General features: G+C 39.1%; 2 protein-coding genes across 3 annotated transcripts; one reads left to right on the top strand and one right to left on the bottom strand.

The window, feature by feature from the left end:
- Positions 1 to 2,242: 2,242 nt before the first annotated feature.
- On the bottom strand, positions 2,243 to 3,024 carry LOC126629772 (uncharacterized). Its single transcript, XM_050299892.1, has 2 exons — positions 2,848 to 3,024; positions 2,243 to 2,617 (listed from the first exon to the last, which is right to left on the bottom strand). The coding sequence occupies exons 1-2, from the start codon at positions 3,022 to 3,024 to the stop codon at positions 2,243 to 2,245; spliced, it is 552 nt and encodes a 183-aa protein (XP_050155849.1).
- A 5,738-nt stretch (positions 3,025 to 8,762) lies between these two features.
- On the top strand, positions 8,763 to 21,304 carry LOC126620854 (E3 ubiquitin-protein ligase RKP-like). Of its 2 annotated transcripts, none has more exons than XM_050289183.1 (11): positions 8,763 to 8,937; positions 9,261 to 10,883; positions 13,335 to 14,156; positions 14,668 to 14,828; positions 15,166 to 15,304; positions 16,818 to 16,901; positions 17,387 to 17,668; positions 17,765 to 17,896; positions 19,335 to 19,534; positions 19,941 to 20,145; positions 20,566 to 21,304. In XM_050289183.1, the coding sequence occupies exons 2-11, from the start codon at positions 9,387 to 9,389 to the stop codon at positions 20,857 to 20,859; spliced, it is 3,816 nt and encodes a 1,271-aa protein (XP_050145140.1). In that variant the 5' UTR covers positions 8,763 to 8,937; positions 9,261 to 9,386; the 3' UTR covers positions 20,860 to 21,304. The 2 variants fall into 2 exon arrangements, with proteins under 2 accessions (XP_050145140.1, XP_050145137.1); XM_050289180.1 differs by having other exon boundaries at positions 17,363 to 17,668.
- The last annotated feature ends 4,179 nt before the right edge of the window (positions 21,305 to 25,483 follow it).

Here is a 25,483-nt window from a genome sequence, read left to right as displayed (position 1 = left end):
CCTTCTTGTAAAGTGCTTCAAAAGGCGCCATACCAATACTCGAGTGATAACTATTATTGTATGCAAACTCCACCAACGACAAATAGTTATCCCAGCTGCTTTTCCACATTAACATCGACACTCTCAACATGTCCTCTAAATTCTGAATCGTCCGCTCGAATTGACCATCAATTTGTGGATGATAAGCAGTGTTGAACAGTAACTGAGTACCTATAGCGGCATTAAAGGCTTTCTAAAACCTGGAAGTAAATCTGGGATCTCTGTCTGACACAATGGAGACGGGTACACAATGTAGACGAACAATATTATTGACGAATAATTTCGCCAATTTCTCCAGCGAGTAGGTCTCTCGAACTGGTAAGAAATGAGCGGTATTGGTAAGCCAATCGACAATTACCCAGATACCATCATACCTTGATGGTGTTCTAGGCAGCCTGTACACAAAGTCCATAGTGATTTCCTCCCACTTCTAAACTGGTATCGGAAGATTCTGCATCAGTCCCCCAAGTCTTTGTATGTCTACTTTAACCTGTTGACAGATTAAACATCTACTCACATACTCTGCTATGTCCTGTTTCATCCCTTCCCAGTAATAGAAAGGATAAATGGTGCGATACAATTTAGTACTTCCTAGATGCACAGCATAAGCTGAAGTGTGAGCCTTATCCATAATTTCCTTTTTAACAGCTTCATTATCTTTAGGCATGAACAAACGGTTCCCTTTCAATAACGCTCCGTCCTTACGAATGATGAATTTATCATTATCCCCCTTCAACACTTGTTCCTTTAATTCGGCGCATTCTGGATCAAGTTCATGAGCTTCTACGATTATGTCTACAAAGATAGGTCTAACCTGAAAATGTGCTAGCCAAGCTCCGTGCTCACCTGGTTCCAAATTAACGCCAGTTTCCCGAAGAGAAGATAGTAATTGAATGTGCACAGCTTGAAGTGATGCAAGCTGCTCGTGATGTTTTCGACTAAGAGCATCAGCCACGGCATTAGCATGCCCATGATGGTACTCGATCGAACAGTCATAATCACTGATAAGCTTCATCCATCTTCTCTATCTCAAATTCAACTCTTTCTTGGTGAACATATACTTAAGACTCTTATGATCTGTAAAAATACGACATTTCTCTCCATGTAGGTAGTGCCTCCAAATATTCAAAGCGAAAACCACTGCTCCTAACTCCAAATCATGAATAGGATAATTTCTTTCATGGGTTTTGAGTTGTCTAGAAGCGTAGGCGATAACTTTTCCATGCTGCATCAGTACACACCCAAAACCTGATAGAGAAGCATTAATATACACCTCAAATTCACCACTGTTATCAAGAGGAGCGAAAACAGGGGCCTGAGTGAGGCGTCGCTTAAGCTCCTGAAAACTTTGTTCACAATTTTCATCCCATACAAACTGGACACCTTTACGACTCAATTTAGTAAGAGGTAGAGTAACTGCAGAAAAATTCTGAATAAATCTTTGATAATACCCTGCCAAACCTAAGAAACTTCTCACTTCGATGACATTCTTCGGTTGTTCCCAGTTAGACACTGCTGACACTTTTTGGGGATCCATACTAATTCCTTTAGCAGAAACTATGTGCCCAAGAAAACCAACCTGAGTTAATCAAAATTGGCACTTACTGAACTTGGCATAAAGTTGGTTGTCCCTCAGTCGTTCCAACACTAGTCTCAAATGCTTTTTATGCTCATTCACACTTCTAGAATAAATTAGAATGTCATCAATGAACACAATCACAAACCAATCCAGATACGGTCTAAAGACTATGTTCATCAAATCCATGAATGATGCAGGTGCATTTGTCAATCCGAAAGGCATGACACGAAATTCATAATGCCCATACCTCGTACGGAAAGCAGTTTTTAGGACATCATCCTCGCGAATCCTCAATTGATGGTAACCCAATCGAAGATCAATTTTTGAAAATATTTGAGCACCTTTCAATTGATCAAACAAATCATCGATCCGAGGCAGAGGGTAACGATTTTTCACCGTCACCTGATTCAGTTGCCTATAATCGATACAGAGTTTCATTGATCCATCCTTTTTTCTAACAAAAAGAATAGGAGCTCCCCACGAGGATGTACTCAGCTGGATATAACCTTTGTCTACCAATTCCTGGAGTTGGATCTTCAATTCTCTCAACTCTGCTGATGCCATTCGATAAGGTGCCAAGGAAATATGATTTGTACCTAGGAGTAAATCGATAGTGAACTCAATTTACCTCGCAGGTGGCAACCCTGGTAAATCATCAGGAAACACATCGATGAAGTTCCTTACAACTGGCACTTCTTCTGGACGTAAAGAAGGTTCATTCTTCACAACTACGTGGGCTAAAAACCCCACACAACCCTTATTCAACAACCTAGTTGCTTGAATGGCAAAAATAATACTATTGGGGAGGACACGTCGCTCACCCATAAATGTAGTTGCTGGAAGTTCTGGCCGATTGAACGTCACAATTTTCTCCCAACATGCGACATTCGCTCGGTGCTTAGATAGCCAATCCATTCCCATAATGACATCAAACTTCGCCAATTTGAAATGAATTAAATCAATCTCTAAGTTTTCCCCTTCAACAATAATTGGACAATTCTGATATTGCCATTGAGCACAAAACAATTCACCACTTGGCATTTGAATCAGCATATCAAAACCTAGTGGCTAAGGTTGAGAAGGTATAACCCAAGCAAAAGATGAAGAAGCAAAAGACTGTGTAGCACCCGGATTAATTAAAACTTTAGACCAAGTATTACAGACAGGTAACGTACTGGTGATAACTCGAGGATCCTGATCAGCCTCCTGCTGAGTCTTGGCGTTCATACGTCCATGAACCTAATACCCAACATTATTGTTTCGACAGCCACGACTTCTGGAACCACGTCCTGCTCTTTTCCCATGATTACTATTACCATAAGATGTTCCAGCTTGCTGCTGAGTCGAAAACTGAGCACTCCGGTTGTCACTCCCTCTAAAACTCTGACTTCTGGCCGTCCTACCATGCCTATGTTGGCATTTTAGATGTTGGTTCATGGTATAGTATGCTTCAGGCACAACAATTGCCCAGTAGGTCTAGCTTGATGATTTTTCATCAACAACTGATTCTGATTTTCAGCGAGAAGTAAAACAGAGATCAAATTCGAAAACTTAGTAAACTTCTTAGCCCTGTATTATTGTTGCAAGACAATATTAGTAGTAGAAAAGGTCAAATAGGTATTCTCCAGAAGATCATCTTCGGTCAAGGTCCCGTTACAGAACTTGAGAAGTGATTGGATTCGACAAACTTCAGAATTATATTCATTCATAGACTTAAAGTCTTGGAAGCGCAAATGCTGCCAGTCATGTCTTGCTTCAAGCAAGAAGACGTCCTTTTGGTGATTAAAGCGATCAGCCAAAGCGACCCAAAGTGCTCGTGGATCTTCCTTAGTAAGGTACTCGGTTTGCAGTGCATCATGAATGTGTCTTCAGATGAAGATCATGGCAATGGCTTTCTCAGCTCCGCTAACCGAGTTATCCGCCTCATCTTCAATGGTGCAACACAATTTCTTTACTGTGAGGTGGAGCTTCAAATCTTAGACCCACTTGAGGTAGTTTCTTCCAGAGATCTTTAAAGCGGTGAAGTCGAGTTTGTTCAAATTCGACATGTTCCTATCACAAAAGAAATGGACAAGATGTGGTTAGTGTAATGAAGAAAAAATCAATCCATTCACATAAGAGTAGAATATTCAGGTTCTAATAGACATGCATTGGTTTAAATTTTTATGAAAAAAACTTTGGGGTTTCATGGGTGATGTTTTTAAGGAAAATTTCAGGTTTTCAAACAAGTCATGTTTCTAGACACTATAGGTTTCAAAATAATTATGAACTTCGGGTTCATATGTTCCTGTAGACAAACACAAATATATATATATATATATATATATATATATATATATATATATATATATATATATGCAACAAGAAAATATGCAAATAGATTTTCAAGTCTTGATAATAATTGAATTAATTATTTGGACTTCGGGCCAAAATTAAAGTGTGGGTGAAAAATTATAAAACCCAAATTGTCTATAAAAAAAAACAATTAAGCTCGGGGCCCAAAAACAGGGACCAAAACCCACGGGTGGGTTGAGCAAATTAGTGTCGTGGCCTAGGCCCAAAAAATTGGGCTAGATTGGGCTTGGGTTGATCAGGCCAAAAAACAGAGACCTAAAAAGGAGCTATGATTTGGTGAGTTGCGGACATATATACCTGGGCGGACGCAATTATGTGTGTCGCGGTACATAGGAGTACCATAGTTATGCGGAGCTGTGATCAGGTGTGTCACGATGCAGGTGCACCGACTCACCAGCTACTGGCTGGGATCTACTGCGATTCTATGCACGGGGACACCATAGCCTTACAGGCTGGTGTCGAATTGGGTTGACCTAATGGTTTAGGGCGCTGCAAGTGATCCCAAAAAGGAAAAAATAATTTTAGGCAGAGAAAACCAGGGCCCGATTTGGCTCAAGTTTGAACAAAAAACAACCCAACTTTGCTGGGTGTGGTCACTAGGGACGAAGGCCAGCGCCGCCTCTATAGGCAGCCGTGTGTGGAGCCAAAAATAATCCCAAAAATTCTAGTGGCGACACGTAAACTTTTATTCAAGAAGGACAAGATTGCCCTTAATAAATAGGCAGGCTTCTCAGATTCTCCCACGCGCAGCTCACATCCCTCAAGGACTCAGTAGCTGAACACAACTGCCTACAGCTCACTTGCCCATGGCAAGGAATTAAAGATAAGGATTAATTACCCAAATCCTATCTTTAATACTTTCCTGATTGAAGATTGACTCCAATCAAGTAAGTAATCCTAATTTAAACCAATTAAGGATTATTACCCGATTATCTCAAGATATTATCTCCTATTAGATATCTTGGGAATATTTAGAGAATATTTTCTCCATTAAACCCTATATGGCCGGCCTTAGCCCTATAAATACTCCATGTTTACAAATTTCTAAGAGCTTTTGACAACCTTAAAAAGCCTCAAAACACTTTACTCTCTCAGAGAAATAACTTAGGCATTGGAGATTCGTTGACCTAACCCCCCCACCTCGTGAGCGCATGAGGTTTAGGTCTTTGATCAAAGATGTTAATTGTTTTGCAGGTGCATTTTCGTCAAGACTGAAGACGACTAAAATTTGCATCCACACCGTGGTTTGGGATTAAAAATTCTCGGGGCGAGTTTGTAAGTTAACGGGGATAACGAATATGTACGGAGATAGAGAAATTTCAACGTTTCAACTAAAACCTTAGAAATTCAAATCGAAAATTTGAAAAATCTGACAAGATTCAATAGAATCTCAATTAAGCGTTGCCGGGGACGAGTTGCAGGTCGTCAAAACGTTGACCTGCGGGTGAGTATTGGTTATAGGCTAACCTACAACGATATGGACGCAGTGGAAGGAGTCAGGGTTTTTGGGTTTGAACCTGGAGCCCATGGCTCTGGTGGTCTCGTAGCTTGGCATAGCCACAAAGGCTGCATGCTTGGTGTCACATCCCGGCCCAGGCCCGCACCACATCCTGGGCTCGACTCCACCGTAGCACGATATTGTCTGCTTTGGGTCCCGACCACGCCCTCACGGTTTTGTTTCTAGGAACTCACACGAGAACTTCCCAGTAGGTCACCCATCATGCGATTGCTCTCGCACGAACTCGCTTAACTTCGGAGTTCCGATGGAACCCGAAGCTAGTAAGCTCTCAAAAGGCCTCGTGCTAGGTAGAGATGGGAATATACATATAAGGCTTACAGGATCGACTCCCCTGGGCGATGTGGGATGTTACAATCCACCCCTTTAAGGGCCCGACGTTCTCGTCGGCACACTTCTAGCCAGGGATTAGCTCTGATACCAAATTGACACATCCCGGCCCATGCCCCCACCACATCTTGGGCTCAACTCCACCGTAGCACAATATTGTCTGCTTTAGGCCCCGACCATGCCCTTACTGTTTTGTTTCTGGGAACTCACACGAGGGTCACCCATCATGGGATTGCTCTCGCGCGAACTCGCTTAACTTCGGAGTTTCTATGGAACCTAAAGCCAGTGAGCTCCCAAAAGACCTTGTGCTAGGTAGAGATGAGAATATACATATAAGGCTTATAGGATCCACTCCCCTAGGTGATGTGGGATGTTACACCTGGTGCTGGTGGCTCGACTCGACGTGGCTTGGAAGTTAGCGGCACTCAGTGTGGGATGGTGACCGGATGGGTTTCAATAAACCCTAATTTTAATAATTTTTTTTCATATTATAAATTAATTCAATTTCAAGCATATTCAACATATAATTAATGCATGGACAGATATATGATGCAATTCATGACAATATCAATTCACATAATTCAATAATTATGGATATAATGCATACACAATTTATGTACAATCTAAAATTTGAAAAACGTAAAGTTGGGTCATGCATTATGGTGAATGTTTATGCTACCAGGGTTGCAAAAATATCGAGATAAAAACTGTTATTTTGAAAGAAACTGATTGTGTGATGATGTTGGTGAACTGATTTGAGACAGAAAACTTCCACGTCTGATTCGTATGCTCAATGTTAGGAGTGTGTTGATAACGTATTGTGACCTATATTTAACTCACAAGGAGAAGGGCCGGCGGCACAAAGAAAATATAGAGAGATATGTTTGTAGGGTTGTGTAGAGGATGTGGTATTCCCTTATGCAATGCCTTTATTTATAGTAATAAGGGAGAGAAGAAATCATTCTCCTTCAAGGAATACAAGTCCTAATAGGGAAGAATAGCTAGAATCAAATATAACCTAGGATTTACATTAGTCATTTGCAATTAAAAAGAAGGGTAAAGTACAAAAAACTACCTTGGTGTCATGACACTTTCATACCTCATCTTTTAAAATTGACAATCTCATACCTCATCTTACGAATTTGTGCCAATGTCAAACCTCCGTCAGTTTTTCTGTTAATTTCTCTGTTAAATGCTGACATGGCTCGACACGTATCCCACTCACTAATCCAACTTGATTAAAAAATAATTAAATATATTTTTAATAATTAAATATTCAAAAATTAAAAAAAAAATATATTAAATCTCTCTCTCTCTCTTTCTCTCCCCCCTTTCTTACCTCTCTCTCTTCTCTGCATCCCAGAAGACCCGAAACCCCTTCCCACTCGTCCTCCACCACCCTCTCTCTCCCCTTTCTCTCTCATCTCCACCGTAGTCTCTTTCCTCCCCACTTCTCTCTCTCGCCGTGCTCAGAATTGCCTAAACCCACCCAAACCCACATGGGTTTTTTCATCCGCTAAACTCTTGCCCATTGACTCGTCCCCCCAAACTCTTGCCCATTGACCCGTGTCCCCCCCACTACCCTACAGACTCGGACTTCGTCGCAAATCAGACCGGTTCCTAGTCCGAGTTCAGGTCGAAGCTGTCGTTTTGGGCGTCTAGGTGCAGATCGAGGGTGGCAGAGTGAGGGAGGCGGAGTAGTCGAGGAAGATGATGCCGTGGAATGGCGTCATTGCGATCTTCAAATCGAGGGTGGCGGAGTGAGGAAGGCGGAGTAGTCGAGCAATATTGGGTTCTTCGTTTTGGGGTTTTCGAATTGCGGCAACAATTGCTGCAATGGGAAGGTGGGTTTTGTTCCTAGGGGTCTAGGTCTTCTGGGATGTAGAGAAGAGAGAGAGCTGAGAAAGGGGGGGGGGGGAGAGAAGATAGAGAGGGTGGTGGAGGACGGGTAGGAAGGGGTTTTGGATTGCAGAGAAGAGAGATGCGAGAAAGGGGGGAGAGAGAGAGGAGAGAGTGATAGAGATTTAATATATATATATTTTAATTTTTGAATATTTAATTATTAAAAATATATTTAATTATTTTTTAATCCAATTGGATTAGTGAGTGAGACACGTGTCGGGCCACGTTAGCATTTAACAGAGAAATTAACAGAAAAACTGACGGAGGTCTCACATTGGCACAAATTCGTAAGATGAGGTATGACATTGTCAATTTTAAAAGATGAGGTATGAAAGTGTCGTGACACCAATAGTTGACGTAATTTTTTGTACTTTACCCTAAAAAGAAAGTATCATTTTTGGGCATAGCCATGTGACCGTTACCAGATAAATTTACTAAATAAATATAAATACTGTAGTCAGGCCATGAAATTTAAGCCTAGTTACAATACCTACATCCAATCTGTTTATTGTATATTGTACGGTTAATTTTTGTTAAGTATTATTGGTGTTTAATTTTAAATAAAAAATTCAAAATGCTTATTGACCACATAATGTACGATGACATATAAGATGTGAGGATCCCTAGATGATCTAGATCCCTTACAACATTCATCATCTAATGATTAAATATAAAAAGCATGTGCCTTTACCACAATGATGAAAAAGTATTGAACTCTTGTATGACGGCGTGATTTTAAACCTCATAAATAGCTAATCTAATATATAATTTAGCAAAATTTATCATTTGACAGAAAAAGGAAGAAGATTAAATATAAAAAAAGATTAAAAAAGAAAAAAAGTCCACGTCATTGTCATGGATCAAGTTACCGCTGCAACCCTCTCTTGCAAAACAAAGAGAACGCCGCGCAGTTTAGAGGGACCCGCCATGTCAGCAGCCGGTTCCTCCAGCAGGTGCTGGACACGTGTCGGTCAATACCATCCCTAGGGCTTGGTGGTCACTGGTCAGCGTGCGTGGGGTTGAAGCAGCAGCTGCTTCTCCTTTTCCATTTTTGTTTGTCTGTCCTGTCTCTCGCTTCCGTCAGACCTTTTGGCGAAAATTTTCAGAATTCTATTTTTGTCCTCTTCCCTTCCTCCCTCCTCTCCTCTCTGGAAGTTGCTGCTATAAAACCCTAGCCGCTTTTTACTGTTGAAACGACAACGCCTGGGCAGGACCTGTGAGTTCATCTTCATCATTTCTCAAATTTATGTACAATTTTATTGTTTGAGCGCTGAATTTTTTGACGTTGGTGTGTTTTTTTCTGTAATTCTATGATTAATTTCGAATTTTGCTTCAATTTATCTTACCTTGATCCCTGTTTGGCTTCCGGGAAAATTAAGGGATGGGAAGGGACAGGGTAATGTAAAAATGTTGGTTAACTTTGCCCACCAATTGTGCTGAAATTATTTATGTCTTTTCATTGTGCCCACCAAACAAAAACAACGCTCTGTGGATTGTTTCTGAAACTTAGTTGTATGTGTTGACATCATGAACTTTCAGGTCGTGATTGTGATATGAAGGGCGTCTGAGTTTTGTTTTGGAGATAACTGGATTTCTGTGAGGAACATTCGAGTTTGAACGATAATTTGTCCTGTGATTTGGGTTAGATTTGGGCATATATTCGGAATGGCAGAAGACGGCCTACGACTTGGTGGGCTTTCTTCTGGTCTAGCCGTGTTATTGAATGGCGAAGGCAGTAAAGAGAATTCGTTGAAAACCCATCTTGTTTCAAATTGTGATGATTTTGGACACCGATCAGTGGAGCGTAGCTTAGAATATGTTCTTGGTCTTCCTAACAAATATGTTAGTTTGTTGGCCAGTCCAGTTGATTGCAATCTAGTTCGTTGTATTATACGGAATGAATTCCCTAAACTGCATGCAAATTCAAGTGTGTTTAGAAACAGAGATGGAGTTTGTATTTCTGGAGATGGTTGTACACCCCACATCATTGGTCTTGATGAATCCAGTATTCGTGGTGATATTAGAGTGATTAAACCACCTTCGCTTATCGAGAGCTTGGCAATGTTCAGCAGTGCCAGGGCTAATGCTTTTGTGTGGAAAGGTAAATGGATGTATGAAATTATTCTAGAAACTTCAGGAATTCAGCAGCTTGGGTGGGCAACTGTTTCTTGCCCTTTCACTGACCATAAGGGTGTAGGTGATGCGGACGATTCGTATGCATTTGATGGGAGGAGGGTTAGAAAATGGAACAAGGAAGCTGAGCCATATGGTCAGTCATGGGTTGTTGGTGATGCCATTGGTTGCTGCATAGATTTGGATTGTAATGAAATATTATTCTACAGAAATGGTGTCTCACTTGGGCCCGCATTTCATGGCATTCGTAAGATGGGACCAGGATCTGGATATTATCCTGCAGTTTCTCTTTCTCAAGGCGAAAGATGTGAATTAAATTTTGGTGCTCGACCCTTTAGGTTCCCCATTGAAAGCTACCTCCCCCTTCAGGCACTTCCATCCTTAGTTCCGTTTGCTACTCGGTTGCTGCATTGCTTGTCAAGGCTGTTGGGTCTGCACTCTGTGGAACAGGCAAAGCACTCTTCTGTTCAGAAGTTGAGGAGACTGAAGAGGTTTGTTACACATGAAGAACTTTTTTATCCTGTTTCTCGTGGCGTATGTGAGGAAATTTTCTCAGTACTTGAGGCAGATGTGTGGAGCACAGGGTACATTGCCTGGGGTCCATTTCTGTCATTCATGATGGAAGTGTTCGGGTTGCAGATTCCACATGATTATTCAAGTTTAGATAGAGTTCTTGATGTCTTTCTAGAATTTGAAGGATCACATTTGTTGTTTGAACATTTCATAAATGCCTTGGCTTGTGGTTGCAAAACAGCTCTGCTGGTTCTGGAAGATTGCCCATGTTCAGGGTCATACCCATACCTTGCGGTGGCAATCCACATCCTGCGACGACAAGAGCTTATGGTGCTTTGGTGGAAATCACCTGATTTTGAATTCCTTTTTGAAGGGTTTCTGTCACGGAAGAATCCAAATAAGCATGACCTTGAATCCATGATACCATCTGTTTCGTGGCCTGGTTCAAGTGAGGATGTGTCATATGAAAGTAGCATGTTGTTGACAACTAGAGCTTTATCTGAAGCAGTCAGTAAGGTAATAACATATTGAGCTAAAGAGCTTGATTTTCTTTCATGCCATTGCTGAATTTATCTTGTTTGTATTGTCCGTGTTATATTGAGAATGTGAATTTGGGGCACAGTGATGAATAAACAACAACAACAACAAAGCCTTTTCCCACTAAGTGGGGTCGGCTATATGAATCCTATAACGCCATTGCGCTCGGTTTTGTGTCATGTCCTCCGTTAGATCCAAGTACTCAAGTCTTTTCTTAGGGTCTCTTCCAAAGTTTTCCTAGGTCTTCCTTTACCCCTTCGGCCCTGAACCTCTGTCCCATAGTCACATTTTCGAACCGGAGCGTCAGTAGGCCTTCTTTGCACATGTCCAAACCACCGAAACCGATTTTCTCTCATATTTCCTTCAATTTTGGCTACTCCTACTTTACCTCGGATATCCTCATTCCCAATCTTATCCTTTCTCGTGTGCCCACACATCCCACGAAGCATCCTCATCTCCGCTACACCCATTTTGTGTACGTGTTGATGCTTTACCGCCCAACATTCTGTGCCATATAACATCGCTGGCCTTATTGCCGTCCTATAAAATTTTCCCTTGAGCTTCAGTGGCCTACGACGGTCACACAACACGCCGGATGCACTCTTACACTTCATCCATCCAGCTTGTATTCTATGGTTGAGATCTCCATCTAATTCTCCGTTCTCTTGCAAGATAGATCCTAGGTAGCGAAAACGGTCACTTTTTGTGATCTTCGCTAGATTGCTCTGGTCATTAGTGTGGATAAGTATATAATGACCGGAGCAATCTAGCGAAGATCACAAAAAGTGACCGTTTTCGCTACCTAGGATCTATTAGAAAATATTAATCATAATAAACGAGAGTGGAAGTATATGGAAACATTTGTAAGAGTGTTTGAATAGGAAGTACTATGAATTTCACAATTTTCTCCGTGGATGATTCCATTTAGATCAAGTCAGGCATATAAGTTGAGCTTCGGTGTGCAGTAAAACCATATATGTTGGCAGCACTCATAAATGCTCTTTAATATTTATACCAGGAAGCATACACTTATGATTTTGAAACTATAAGTAGGTTTCTACATGCCATGAAACTTTTTTATAATACATTTGAATTTTTCGAAATTCATTGTGCACGACATGTTTCTTGCTTTTTTTGAATTGAAAGTAAAGGCATATTTTTTTCTAACTAGGCCATTTTTGGGAACAAATCGAGTTGTTAAAAATATAGATAAGGCCATTTGTGTTTATGTTGTAGGAAAAATCTAGTTTCATATTCCTGTATCAATACAAAATTATAAATCCATGCTTATTTCTTTGGGAAAAAAGATCCATGGTCATTTCTTTGACAAATTTTTTCTGTTAAAAAATTTAGCTTTGACCTTAATAATGAATGAACAGAGCAATCTAGCGCAGATCACAAACTTAATACCTTCTATTGTACCAAAGTCCTCACTGATTTTGTGCATCAACAATCCTTAAGTCCTTACCTTTTTGCGTTGGTAATGGATGAGTTAACATGACATATTCAAGATGATATTCCTTGGTGTATGCTTTTCGCAAACGATATAGTGTTGATAGATGAAACTCAGGAGGGGTAAATGCGAAGCTTAACCTTTGCAGAGAAGTGTTGGAATCTAAAGGTCTTTGCTTAAGCCGATCAAAGACAGAATATATGGAGTGCAAGTTCAGTGCAAATGGAGGCCAAAATGAGTTAGGGGTGAGGATCGGAGATCAGGAAATACCAAAGAGCGACCGTTTTCGCTACCTAGGATCTATCTTGCAAAAGAATGGAGAATTAGATGGAGATCTTAACCATAGAATACAAGCTGGATGGATGAAGTGGAAGAGTGCATCCGGCGTGTTGTGTGATCGTCGTAGGCCACTGAAGCTCAAGGGAAAATTTTATAGGACGGCAATAAGGTCGGCGATGCTGTATGGCACAAAATGTTGGGCGGTGAAGCATCAACACGTACACAAAATGGGTTTGGACATGTGCAAATAAGGCCTCCTGACGCTCCGGTTCGAAGATGTGACTACGGGATAGAGGTTCAGGGCCGAAGGGGTAGAGGAAGACCTAGGAAAACTTTGGAAGAGACCCTAAGAAAAGACTTAGAGTACTTGGATCTAACGGAGGACATGACACAAAACCGAGCGCAATGGCGTTCTAGGATTCATATAGCCGACCCCACTTAGTGGGAAAAGGCTTTGTTGTTGTTGTTGTTGTTGTTTGACCTTAATAATGAATTTCCTTTTCTGGGTATATGCTGTAAACTGAGTTTGGGGAGAACTGCTTTATATTTGATGCAATATGCATTATATGTTTGACATGAGCAGCTTGTTTTATTGGGGTTTCCCTTGGTCGTAATTATTTAGAGCTGATTATGAGGAACATTCACATCGTGCAGTCCCTCACGAAATTTTTAGCTGACAATACATCTTATATTTGCAGATTGAGGAGAAGCATAGGGATCTCTGTCACTTGGTCATACAGTTTATACCACCTGTGACACCTCCCCAGTTTCCTGGTTCAGTGTTCAGAACTGTTTTACAGAACCTTCTACTAAAGAATAGAGGAGCTGACCGCAATCTTCCACCTCCTGGAGTTTCAAGCAATTCTGTTCTTGTTTCTTTGTACACTGTTATACTTCATTTCTTATCTGAAGGGTTTGGCATGGGAGATATTTGCGGCCAGTTGAAAAGCAGTGAAAATGGCCCTGATGTTGGTTTTCTTCATAGGGGTGGTCACCGAAGCTTTCCTGTAGGTCTATTTCTTAGAAATGATCCTCATCGAAATGACAGTTCTCGGCTTGGAGGGTCATTTAGTCATCTTTCAAAATCAAACCGGGTATATGATGAAGAAACAGAACTAATTCGGTGGGAGGAAGGCTGTATGGATGATGAAGAAACCAGAGTGACTCATTCAAGTATAAAAAAGCCGTGTTGTTGCTCATGCTACAATGATGATTTTACAAAAATCTCAAAGTATCCAATTCGATACACAGCCAAAGGTTCTCGTGTCCATTGCAGTTCCATTCCAGAGAGATCTGCCCATGTTGCTACAGAATGCAGTACTGGAAGTTTGAATGATGAAATAGAAGATAAACCGAGCTCTAGTTATCAATCTGAATCTGAGTTTAGTTATCGCTCAGTGCAGCATATGAGGTTTGTACCAAGGGAAAGTAATATGTCTTCAGCTACACTCAGTGAAGAAGAACTTCTAGATGTTTTGCTGTTGTTATATCATATAGGCCTTGCACCAAATTTTAAGCAGGTAAGGAGATATTGGGGCATGATTGTTCTTATCCTTGCAGAATACAGAGTTTTACTGATAAATGTTTTTGTTATCCTTAACCTATTGTGTTCAATACCAATATTGTTGTAGTCATGGTCTAATATGGTTGGCTTTAAGGTTAACATTCTTAAAATGATAGAAATTTGTCAAGGCTAAAACGCAGAATACATTGGAATTCTGATTTTTTTTATTCGAATGCTCAACTGTTGTTTGGTTTTATCCTTTTGATTTAATCGTGATCTTCTATTTCTCATTCTTTTATTCTGCTATGTTGTTGTGTGCTTTTATTTATTTGTATATTTGTCTTGTCTTCCATGTGAAATGAACAAAACCTTCTAGGTGAGATCGTTGTCTTCTTATCATTTAATCTTAAATAGCTCATGGAAGAAGTTGATAAACTAATAAGGGAAAGAGCTTGCATTGAGCATTTGTGTGTGCTTCTATCCCGATTGTTGCGAGATTTCTGAATTATTAAAAATACTGGTTGCAGGCATCATACTACATGTCTCACCAGTCACAGTCAATATCCCTCATGGAAGAAGCTGATAAACAAATAAGAGAAAAAGCTTGCAGTGAGCAATTAAAGCGTTTGAAAGAAGCTCGTAATGGTTATAGAGAAGAAGTTATTGATTGTGTCAGACAATGTGCTTGGTAAGATGACCTTGAAGATTAGCTTGTTTCCATAATTTGTTTATGTACTGTTTACATCAATTTTCTTGCCTGCAAGCGTTCAGAATATTTAACTGAATTTTGCCCCCTCCTTTTTCTTTTTAAATATACACTGCATGATTTGTTAGTTAAGTTTAACCTTAGTCTTAGTTGTACTGCTTAGTGGAGTGTTGAGAATGATCTCTGATAAAAGAACAGCTTAGCAGGTCATTTAATTTTACATACTTTAGTATGTACCTGAAAAGATTGTACATATTTTAGTTATTTATACACATTTACATACATCTGTTTCCTTTCGTCACTCTTTCATGCCTTGCAGGTACCGTATTTCTCTATTTTCTCGATGGAAGCAAAGAGGAATGTATGCAACATGCATGTGGACTGTCCAGTTGCTTTTGGTTCTTACCAAAGTCGATCTGCTGTTCCTTTATATCCCTGAATATTATCTGGAAGCTCTTGTAAGTTAACTCTTTTTATATTAAATCTAACAATGTTTGATATGCAATGAGTCATTGTCATAAACTTTTATGATCTTGCTTTTGAGTACGAATGCTTGTCTTTTTCCTTCCTAATAGGAGAATATTTGTGCTTTCCCTTGTTTTTGCAGACTTTGGTGTTTACACTTGTTTTATTGCATGTTGAAAGGATAATCCATTTTTTTTAATTTGTTTTCTAATTTTTTTCATTCAATGTTTCTTTGATGGCGATATTTGCATGTTATTGAAATTCTCATGGATATCAGGTAGATGCAGTCAGTGGCGGATCCAGGATTTTAACATAGGGTGGTCCTAATATAAAAGTTCCAGAAAAAAAAAACGAAAATAACATTGAAAAATAAATGGCAAACTACAACTTCAACAAAAAATATGTATGAACTGACACTGTAACATAATCTTCGACAAAAAAAAAAAAAACATTGTAACACAATTCAAGTAATATTAGAAAATCCTAACAAATGAACAATAAATATGTATGAACTAACACTAAAATAGATATGAAAAAATCCTAAGAAATTAACAATGAATAAGGCTGAACTTAGTTTAAAACCTGTTAGTGTGTGATTGCTTTGGCTTTTTATCAAAAACCCTTACCAAAAACCATTATCAAAGACCCTTACATATATGTATTCACTGTTCAGCCTTTTGTTTTTAATTAATGTTCTTAAAAAATAAAATAAAAAACTAAAACTAAAAATCCTAACAAGTTAACAATAAATATGGATGAACTAACACTAAACTAGAAAACTTACAGAAATTCTGAAATTGTTGTTGATGGCCTTCGCTAGCTTGGGTGGTGTGAGGAATAGGAGCGGCAGGCAATTAGGTATATTATATTTGATAAAGTTGAATTTGATTGGAAGCAAACTAATGAAAAGCCATGGGCTTTTATTAAATTTCAAATTGTTTGACTTTTTAATAAAAGATGGTGAGTGCTATCACGTGAAGGCTCTCACGTTGGTTTTAAATTTTTTTTAATGACTTGGCTCAAAACGACGCGTTTTGGTCAAGTCATTAAAAAAAAAAAACCCTTTCTTCTTCCTCCTTCAGTTTTGCACAGCGCAGCAGCTATGGCTGCTGCTCTTCTCTACCACTGCCCAGACTTGGGTGGTCCTAGGAGGTTCTCACAGCCATTTATCCGAGCTTCTGGGTGGTCCCGAGACCACCCTGGTCCCTTAGTAAATCCGCCTCTGGATGCAGTATGTGCTCACCCTTAAGAGTAGTTCTGGAATTACATTAGGATGCTATACAACTGCTTGGGAAAATTCTGAGATGGAAAGTTTTTAATTTTCTACAAATATTTCAACCTCTGACTTTTGATATGTGACAAATGTAAAAAAGATAGAAAAAGTTCATCTGCTCGTTAATGTTTCGGGAAATACTGGATCTAGCCTCTAATTGCAATGACCTCTTGAGCCAGTTCTTCTGAAGCCCTGTATTTGGAATTGTTCATTACTCTTCTATTCCCTTGCAGGTCGATTGCTTTCATGTGTTGCGCAAAAGTGATCCTCCATTTGTACCTTCATCAATATTTATCAAGCAAGGCCTTGCTTCATTTGTACGTTTATTCTTTTAGTCTTGTTTTTTCCAACTTTCTATTTTATGCTCTGCTGTGTATAATTTGACAAGACATTTACATAATAAAATACAAACTATAGGCCTGATGGATTTGAAAACGATAAATTATTTAGTTTTAGATGTGATAATTGAGCATCGAGGTAATTTATATTTTGATTTACCTGGTGAATATTATCTATCTTTTGAAGTTCTATATTTAAGCATGCCCATGAAGGAAAACTATATGAATTTGTCTTATTTAATGTTCCGTATTATTGTTTTGGTTCATATAATTTGTAAACGCATGTCTTGCTATTCATAATTCTTTTATCTTAACACATAGTAGATCCTCTGAAAGTTGGATCCTGAATAATATTGACAGGCAAAAAACATGGCCTGGCAGGACTTGATGAAGATTATGAGTTTTTTTTTTTTTTTTTTTTGTTTTTTTTTTCCTTCTAGATTTTTGAGTGTCTTGTTTCCCAGGTCACTTTTGTGGTCACACACTTCAACGATCCTCGGATATCAAGTGCGGATCTTAGGGATCTGCTTCTCCAATCAATCTCAGTCTTGGTACAGTACAAAGAATATCTGTCTGTCTTCGAGAGTAATGAAGCAGCCACCCAGAGAATGCCTAAGGCATTGCTGTCAGCATTTGATAATAGATCCTGGATTCCAGTGACAAACATTCTTCTGCGTTTGTGCAAGGGATCTGGCTTTGGTTCTTCAAAGCAGGGAGAATCGTCGTCTTCATCCGTTGTCTTCCAGGTGAATGATCCTTGATTATTGTTTTAGGATTTTTGTCGTATAATGTATTACAACCGAATAACTTCTGATTCTTCTTTCGCCTTTTAATCCGTAAAGAGATTGTTAGGTGAAACATGTATCAACGATCAAGAATTGTTCTCAGCTTTTCTCAATCGCCTATTTAACACTCTCAGCTGGACAATGACTGAATTCTCAGTTTCTGTTAGAGAAATGCAAAAGAAGTACCAGGTATGGATAAATATTATTGCTACGATGATAGGGTTTAGGGTTTAGGTCATATTCATATGTTTGACTTGATTAGTTTTATCTCTATTTTCTGGTTATCTCTAAGCTTAAACCCCTTGGTCCTCTTGAGAAGAAAGACTCACGTGCTATAGGTATAGGCATACTCACAGCGAAGGAAAAACTTTACATGTATCAGGGCTTGTTTTGTATTTTACTGAATGAAATGCAAAAAAATTTCATAAAATGACTACTAGAGGAAAACATTAATTTTTAGTATCCTTAGCAATAGAAAATGAAAACATTAGTTTTAGTATTCTTAGCAATAGAAATTATCATGCACTACAATTTCTGTTGCCATGCTTGATGTTAGGAATTAATATAGACTACTTTTTATATGCTTTTAGTTACTGAAAAAAAAAAAAAATATAGTGAAAATCCAGTTATGAAGAGAGATAAAAAAAAAGGTCGTACCCAGGGCTCCCGCTTTACGCAGGGTCTGGGAGAGGTGAATGTCGGCTAACCTTACCCCCATTTATGGAGAGGCTGCTCCCAAGTCTCGAACCCGAGACCTACCGCTCATGGGCGAAGGCACTTGCCATCGTACCCAGTTATGAAGAGAGATAATACAAAATAATTAATCGTTCATGATCAAATTAAGTGAAGCAAGTCCGTCTTTGTCTAGCTTGGATTGGCATGTGAGCTCATCTGTGCCTAGATCCAATGCATTATTCACAAACCCTAGCCGTGTATTTGGGCATCCCAAACCCTCAACTTGCACAAATTCTATGGTGGAGCTTTGATATGGGGTTCTCTTTACTGGAAAAATTCCTGAAGAGGAGATTAACTCAAAACCATGGGCACAATTCCCATGAGGCCACTCAAAGCCTTGGTATAGGGCAGAATGAGTAATGTAAGAGAGATGTGCTATCTTGTTTGTGACATTATAAGTGAAGAAAGAACTGGGCAAAATAAAGAGAGTTTTTTTTTTCCTCCAAGTCCATAGTAGCGTTTGGAAGATAAAATAGAGAATTTCTGAAGTATAGAGAATTTCCAAATTTTTTTTAAAGCAGAGCCTAATATGCTCCTCACCAAATATTTAAGATCTTTTCAAACATTTGGGCAGAATAAATAACGAGGGCGCATTTGTTAAAGCAGTTTAAATTACTTTTGTTTGAGACCCTCTTCTATATGGAAAAAAAATTATATGTATATTATTTTTTTAATTTGGACCTTGTCTGAACTTTGGTTATTTTTCTTAATCAGAAAATAGAATATTGTTTTAATTTTGGTTTTGGATAAAGAGATAAATGGCCTAATATTTAACCAATTTGACTTGGCTATTTTATGTTCCAGTCTTTCGTATTTACCCATCAGACTTTTTTTTTTGTTTTTTTGTTTTTTTTTTTGTTTTTTGTTAAATTTAAGAAAACATCTTTTGCAGGTATTAGAGTTCCAGCAAAAGAAATGCGGTGTCATATTTGATCTTTCATGCAATTTGACAAAGCTTTTGGAGTTCTGTACCCATGCGATACCTCAAGCATTTCTGTCTGGAGCTGAAACAAACCTTCGAAGGTTGATGGAGTTGGTTGTCTTTATTCTGAACCACATAACTTCAGCAGAAGATGCTGAATTTTTTGACTTGTAAGATTCTGTGCTTGCAAATGCAGTCTAGTATTACTTTCCATTTATCATCTGAGATGATATATGCACTCCAAAAATGACTTCTCACACTTCTCTATGCTCACATTCTTGCAAATGCAGTCTACTATTACTTTCCATTTATCATCTGAGATGATATATGCACTCCAAAAATGACTTCTCACACTTCTCTATGCTCTCACATTAAGGCATGCAAGAAAACTCTGGAGTGCATATGAAAGTCCCTGTCTATCTTCCAAAGTGTTTTCTTCTTTGGAATTTTCATTGTTCATTTTAGAGTTTTGTAGCTTGATCTAGCCTTCTCATTGTTGGTTCTCATAACCTGGGTTATGATAAACTGAACCTGGTCTGTTTACTTTACCTTAACATTTATGATGTTTTTTTGCAGGTCACTGAGACGACTTGGCCAATCTATAGAAAAAATAAACCGAGGGATGATATTGGCACCCCTTGTAGGCATTATCTTGAATTTGTTAAATGCCAGCGAACATATGGAATGCAGGGAGCACAATGATGTTGTGAGCATCTTTGCAAGCATGGGTTGCCTTGACAGTTTTCATTGCAGATTCCAGTACCTAGTGGATTACAACTGGGTTAGCTCCTCTCTCTCTCTCTCTCTCAAAAGCAAATTCTTTTTAAAACTAAAACTTCTCCTTCGAAGCGAGTTCAAGTGTAATGTTGGCTGTTTCGGAATGATATGAGAGCTACTGATAAATATCATACTATATTGTCAATCTGGTTTTATCATCATTCCTGTCTTACGTATACAATTAATTAAATATCAATGACCTCGTTTCTACGTATTCAGGAGTTATGTGAAGCATTTAAAGTGATTGAGTTGGGCTTTGTAGATGTGTATTTAGGTGGATTATTGTATAGCTCTGTCCTTGACATTCTTGGAACTCCACATAACGAAATATTAGGAAAACCAACAAAACAAACGATTAAAGCTCCACACTGGATTCTTTTTGTATTTTCCAGACTTGTTTATACTGTAGTTTGTTATTTTTCAGGATGGAACCTGTAGAGGTGATGCGTATCTTGTAAAAATTGCCCAGCTAGAGAATTTTCTGAGCCTTCTCAGCCAGAGCCAATCACAAGAAAATGCAATATGCAGGGGTGAAAAGGATGGGGATGATGGCATGTGCTGCATCTGTTACGCCCGTGAAGCAGATGCCCAGTTTTCACCTTGTTCGCACAGGTCTTGTTATGGTTGCATAACCAGGCATCTTTTGAATTGCCACAGATGTTTTTTTTGCAATGCAACAGTTGTGGACGTTGTCCTGATCAGTGAGAAGACGGGTTGAAAACATTGCTTTGTAGTCATTCCCTTTTAGTTTGTGTTCTTGTTTCCCCTTCTAGTGATCCTTGAGCAGGTCAGCAACCGAACAATCGATCCTGGGTAAGCATCAGCCACAGATGGTTGTGAAATGATAGAGCTCACAAGGAAGAAAAAATTAAAGAAATATAGAAGATAAGTTACTTCCAATTTCTGCAGTCAGATTTATAGTTATACAGTGTGTACATGATCGATATCAGTTATTAAAGTGGTTAGGGTATGGAGAAGATCGTTGCGGGGGGATGGTTGGTTACGAATTTTGTAGAAGAGGTTAGAGCTTTAGAGCTTGGAGGGGATTATTTTTGTAAATATGAGATGTAAATGGAAAGGAAATTCTTTTGGCTTTCTGTCTCTCAAAACTGTGCGCTTGGACATTTATAGCATTCAGTAAAAAATGGTGGTGCCTTGAGATAGTTTCTCCTTCCAGCCTTGCAGCCGCTTCTAAAGTCTTTCCTTGATATGATTGAAACACGCGGTTTTATTTCGGCCAACCAAAGTGGGTAGCCCCAAGTACTCTTCGTGCCTATCCACACGAGTCTCCCGCAATAGACAGCTTAGGACATCCTGATGGAAGCTCCTACTCCTAGTGTTGCGGCTGAAACAAACAGCACTTTTGTGCACGTTAAACACGATTGTTCCGAGGTAGCTTCGTAGCGGTTTAGGATCTCAACAATCTGAGAGCAATTAGCCGAATCAGCCTTGGCGAATAGGAGACTATCGTCCGCAATTAGTAGGTGATTGATCCACGTAAGTAGCGAGAATTTTGATCCCCATGCTTGAGCCATGTGGTTCTAGACCTCTGCCGCCAATTGGGAAAGAAGGTTGGCTCTCTCGGCAATGAGAGCATCAGAGAGCGGTTGGCTGAGGATGAAGTCAAGTTTAGCACGAATCGAGTCAATTCTGAGCTCTCTCTCTCATAATGTCTTCGGGTGCCATTTGACAAGCTTGATCTTCTCACACACCTGAAACATCGGGACACCATCCACGCCTGGCTTATAACATCCTCCCACCTCTCATGTTTCGTCCACATCTCCTCAAAACAGAAGAGACCGGTTTTCCCAAGATTGCTTGAGATTGCGCCCAACTTTAAGGAGAATGGGGATGTGCTTAGACATACTAGGATTGAGGTGGTGCACCAAAGATATGGGAAAAGTTGTTTGCTAGTCAAAAGTTGAGAGAACACGGTCCAGGCATTCCTTAATTCCTCCATGCCTATTCGTCAGCCAAGTGAACTTTCCTCGGTGAATCCCAAATCACTCAAGTGACGATTGATAGGGATTTTACTACACACGTAAACGGGCTAAAAACTCATGTAATACTTGTAAGAATGACAAGGTTATTGTAGTATAAACGGATCACGTAAGGTCGTTCTCCACAGAGATTATTAAATAATTCGAACACAAACCAAATTCCAATTAATTATTATAAAGTAGAATTTGAGATGATTGATTTTATAACTTGCTTAAATTAAAAACGAATTTAATTAATATAAGTAAACTAATCTGCAATATTAAAGATGAAAGAAAAAGAACCAGTTTTGGAGAGATCAAATTAAGAAAGCACTAGGGTTCCACTATCACCTAACAATCCTATGAACTTTTACCAATTACGTATGATCTACACATGCCACTTTGAAGGTTAGATTTTCCTAATTCATATTCTACTTGGAACCTCCAACATAGAACGTATACCTAACATGCAACCCGTCTGGACGTTTGGATCAAATCTGAACATGAAAGACTCATTATGCTTTATGAAAACCCTTTGAAAAACCATGCAACCCTTAAGATGTAGTGTTCATCCTAAGTGAAATTACAATTATTAATCATAGTAAGCCAGCGTCAATTTCAGGGAACCTTCCGACCAAAAATGCATCAAATTACTTTCTCCTAATGGTGATCAGGCATTAAGAAAATTAGATAATTTTAATCCCGATGTTCAAAGTATGCATACAATCAATCATAAGCAATTAAATAAAAATCACATATTCATGCTAAGGCTCACGGCTTTGCCCTAGCAAAAGGAATTAGTTACGCATATTCATAATTAAAATCATAGAAAATATTATTAAGAAAATGATTGAAAGCACCTTAAAGTAGAAAAATCTCCAAAAACCCTAGCAATTCTCTCTGTCTCCAAAGTTGCATAAAAGAAAGGGATGTGATATCCACACACCCTATTTTACTTCTCACACACCTTTTTAATTTTCAACCGTCAGATCGGATGAATTGAAGAAGATCAACGGACATAAATTATCAAGAGGTGTGTGAGAAGTAAAATAAGGTGTGTGGATAGCACAAGAAAGCGTAGTCAAAACTAAGAACGTCAAAGCAATATATTTGCTAAGCCATCCACAAACCCTAAAACATAGGTCTCTTATTCCAATAAGGAAACTAAGAAAAATAATAAAATATCTTAGAAAATAAAACCCTAATTAAACTAGGAGAATCTGCCAAGTACTTGTCCAACCACGTTGTAGCCTCAGATCTCCTACAAATCCGGCCCAAGATAACTTGTTTTAAAGATTAGGACGTTCTGAACACATCTCCAGAAGGCAACGAAACCATACGAGGTCATCTTGGGCTCCAAAAACGCAATTTAAGCCTAGAAACTTCATTTTCCAACACCGCGCATAACTCCTTTATTTTATCGCTAGAAAATAACCGCTTGGTGGAAAAATCCCAAATTTTGATACGATCAAGCTAAGTGACTCATGAACGTCCTCCAACTAGAATTACTCCAAAATTCGTCCATTTGGTCTTGTTTTGCTCAAGAGGAAATTGGAAATCCTATATTGAAAATACAATTCAAAGTATCAGAATTCTTCTAAAATATTAACCAAAATATACTAAGAATAGGGTAAAATATATAATATGAAATTGACTCGTCAACAATCTTCAATAGTGTCATGGAAATTCAAATCTGATGAATGGGTCTGAAACTCCTACCCTCTTTTTCCCTAGATTGAAGAAGTTCATTAAAATCTCCCCTAAAGATCTAGGGGAGAGATGATTGGGAAGCTAGGGATCGGAGTAAAGCCCAAGTTTTAGAATGGCGGTTGGTATTAGGATGGCCATAGAACCCCGTCAGACGCCAGTGGTCCGAATTGCCATAACCCCCCCACCCTAAAAAAAATTGCAACGTCAATATGGTAAGGATCCTTAAGGGTGTCTCCCTATCCCAAAGTAGAACCAACCGACCATATTTTCCATTTGAATCAGCGTAGAACGCTAAGTCAAAGCCAAGCTTAACTTTTAGAGTTCTAAGAACACAACCATTGCATTTGGACTCACACAGAAATGCAATGTTGGGACCTTGTTGATGGAGAATTCCAGTTAGAGCTTGAACTGTCCGGGGGTTCCCAAGCCCCCAGAAGTTTCAAAATAGTACTCTCATTACAGGTGGCAGGGCTGAGAGGGCTCAACTACCATTGATCTTTTGTAAAAGTTTGTCATATCTTATCTTTCTTCCCAGCCAGCTGGAAATCTCAGTTTCCTCCAGCTCCTTAGAGGGGATAATCATGACATCGTATAGCTTCCCACATGGAGGAGACATAGGTAGAGTAGACCCCCTCAAGATCCCACAGTGCCAACCTTTCCTCTATTTCGTACACCACCACAACTTTAACCATCATCTTCTTCTTCTTTTTCCTGTTGTTTACCTTCTTCTTTCCCCTCTTCATCATCATCTTGTACATCTTCATCTTCTTCATCTTCTTACCTTTTTCTTTCCCCCTTTCATCATTTGTACATCTTCTTCTTCTTCTTCTTCTTCTTCTTCTTTTTTCCTTAACTTCCCTCATCAATTCCTTCACGTCCTCCGTCAACTCTTCCACCTTTAACATATTCATCTAAAAAAATATCTTTCTCGTGGGCTAAACACCCCACAACCACCTTCAACTCCTTAATTTGTACTTTAAGCTCTCTGACATCATTTGTATTCGGAGTCAGGGTTTCAAGCATCATGATATCAACATCATCACCCCATGTCTAGTAGCCTGAGTTCCTCTTTGCTTCAGTGGGCACCATCTCCCAAATCCCCACCGCCTTCCATTTATTGCCAGTCATCACAATTACATTTCCCAACACAATCAATCATAAACATTCATAAATAGTCAAGAAAATTCACAAAAAAATTCTAATAGTTTCACAATTCTTCATAAAGTTCATCACTTTTGAAATAAGGTCATACCTCTTAGCTTTCAGTTATGTACATCTGGACCTGTTCATGGATTGATTGCTTATTCATTGTTGACCACCGAAGAATTCTTAGGATGGCTACTGGATCAGTCATGTTGCAATATCGTAGTGGCTTCTCCAGTTGGGCAATTTTTTTGTATGCCCACACCTATACGTACACTGAATTAGTACTTATCACAATCACAACAATTTGACCCTTATTAATACTCAATCAAGCCAACAAATTGTACCTGAAATGTATAACTAAACCCTTTGCAGCCCCATCCGGATCTCTATCTCCTCTTACGTCCCCTCAGTTGTTCCTCTTCCTCCTCTTCATCTCCTTCCTCATCATGATCCTCTCTTCCTCTCCCTCTCATAGCTGCAGCAAAACAAAGGCTGTCTTGTAGTTGT

This window comes from Malus sylvestris, chromosome 1 (assembly GCF_916048215.2).
Source record: "Malus sylvestris chromosome 1, drMalSylv7.2, whole genome shotgun sequence".
NCBI lineage: Eukaryota > Viridiplantae > Streptophyta > Magnoliopsida > Rosales > Rosaceae > Malus > Malus sylvestris.
The sequence above is the reverse complement of the archived record's forward strand: the minus strand, read 5'-3'. Positions and strand labels throughout refer to the sequence as shown.

Coding starts and splice junctions, on each gene's coding strand:
- LOC126629772 (XM_050299892.1), bottom strand. CDS start 3,024: ATGGTAGGACGGCCAGAAGTCAGAGTTTTAGAGGGAGTGACAACCGGA. Junction 2,618..2,847: donor TGGGTATTAGGTTCATGGAC/GTATGAACGCCA, acceptor TGGCAATATCAG/AATTGTCCAATTATTGTTGA.
- LOC126620854 (XM_050289180.1), top strand. CDS start 9,387: ATGGCAGAAGACGGCCTACGACTTGGTGGGCTTTCTTCTGGTCTAGCC. Junction 14,157..14,667: donor TTGCACCAAATTTTAAGCAG/GTAAGGAGATAT, acceptor TACTGGTTGCAG/GCATCATACTACATGTCTCA. Junction 17,897..19,334: donor AAATGCAAAAGAAGTACCAG/GTATGGATAAAT, acceptor CATCTTTTGCAG/GTATTAGAGTTCCAGCAAAA.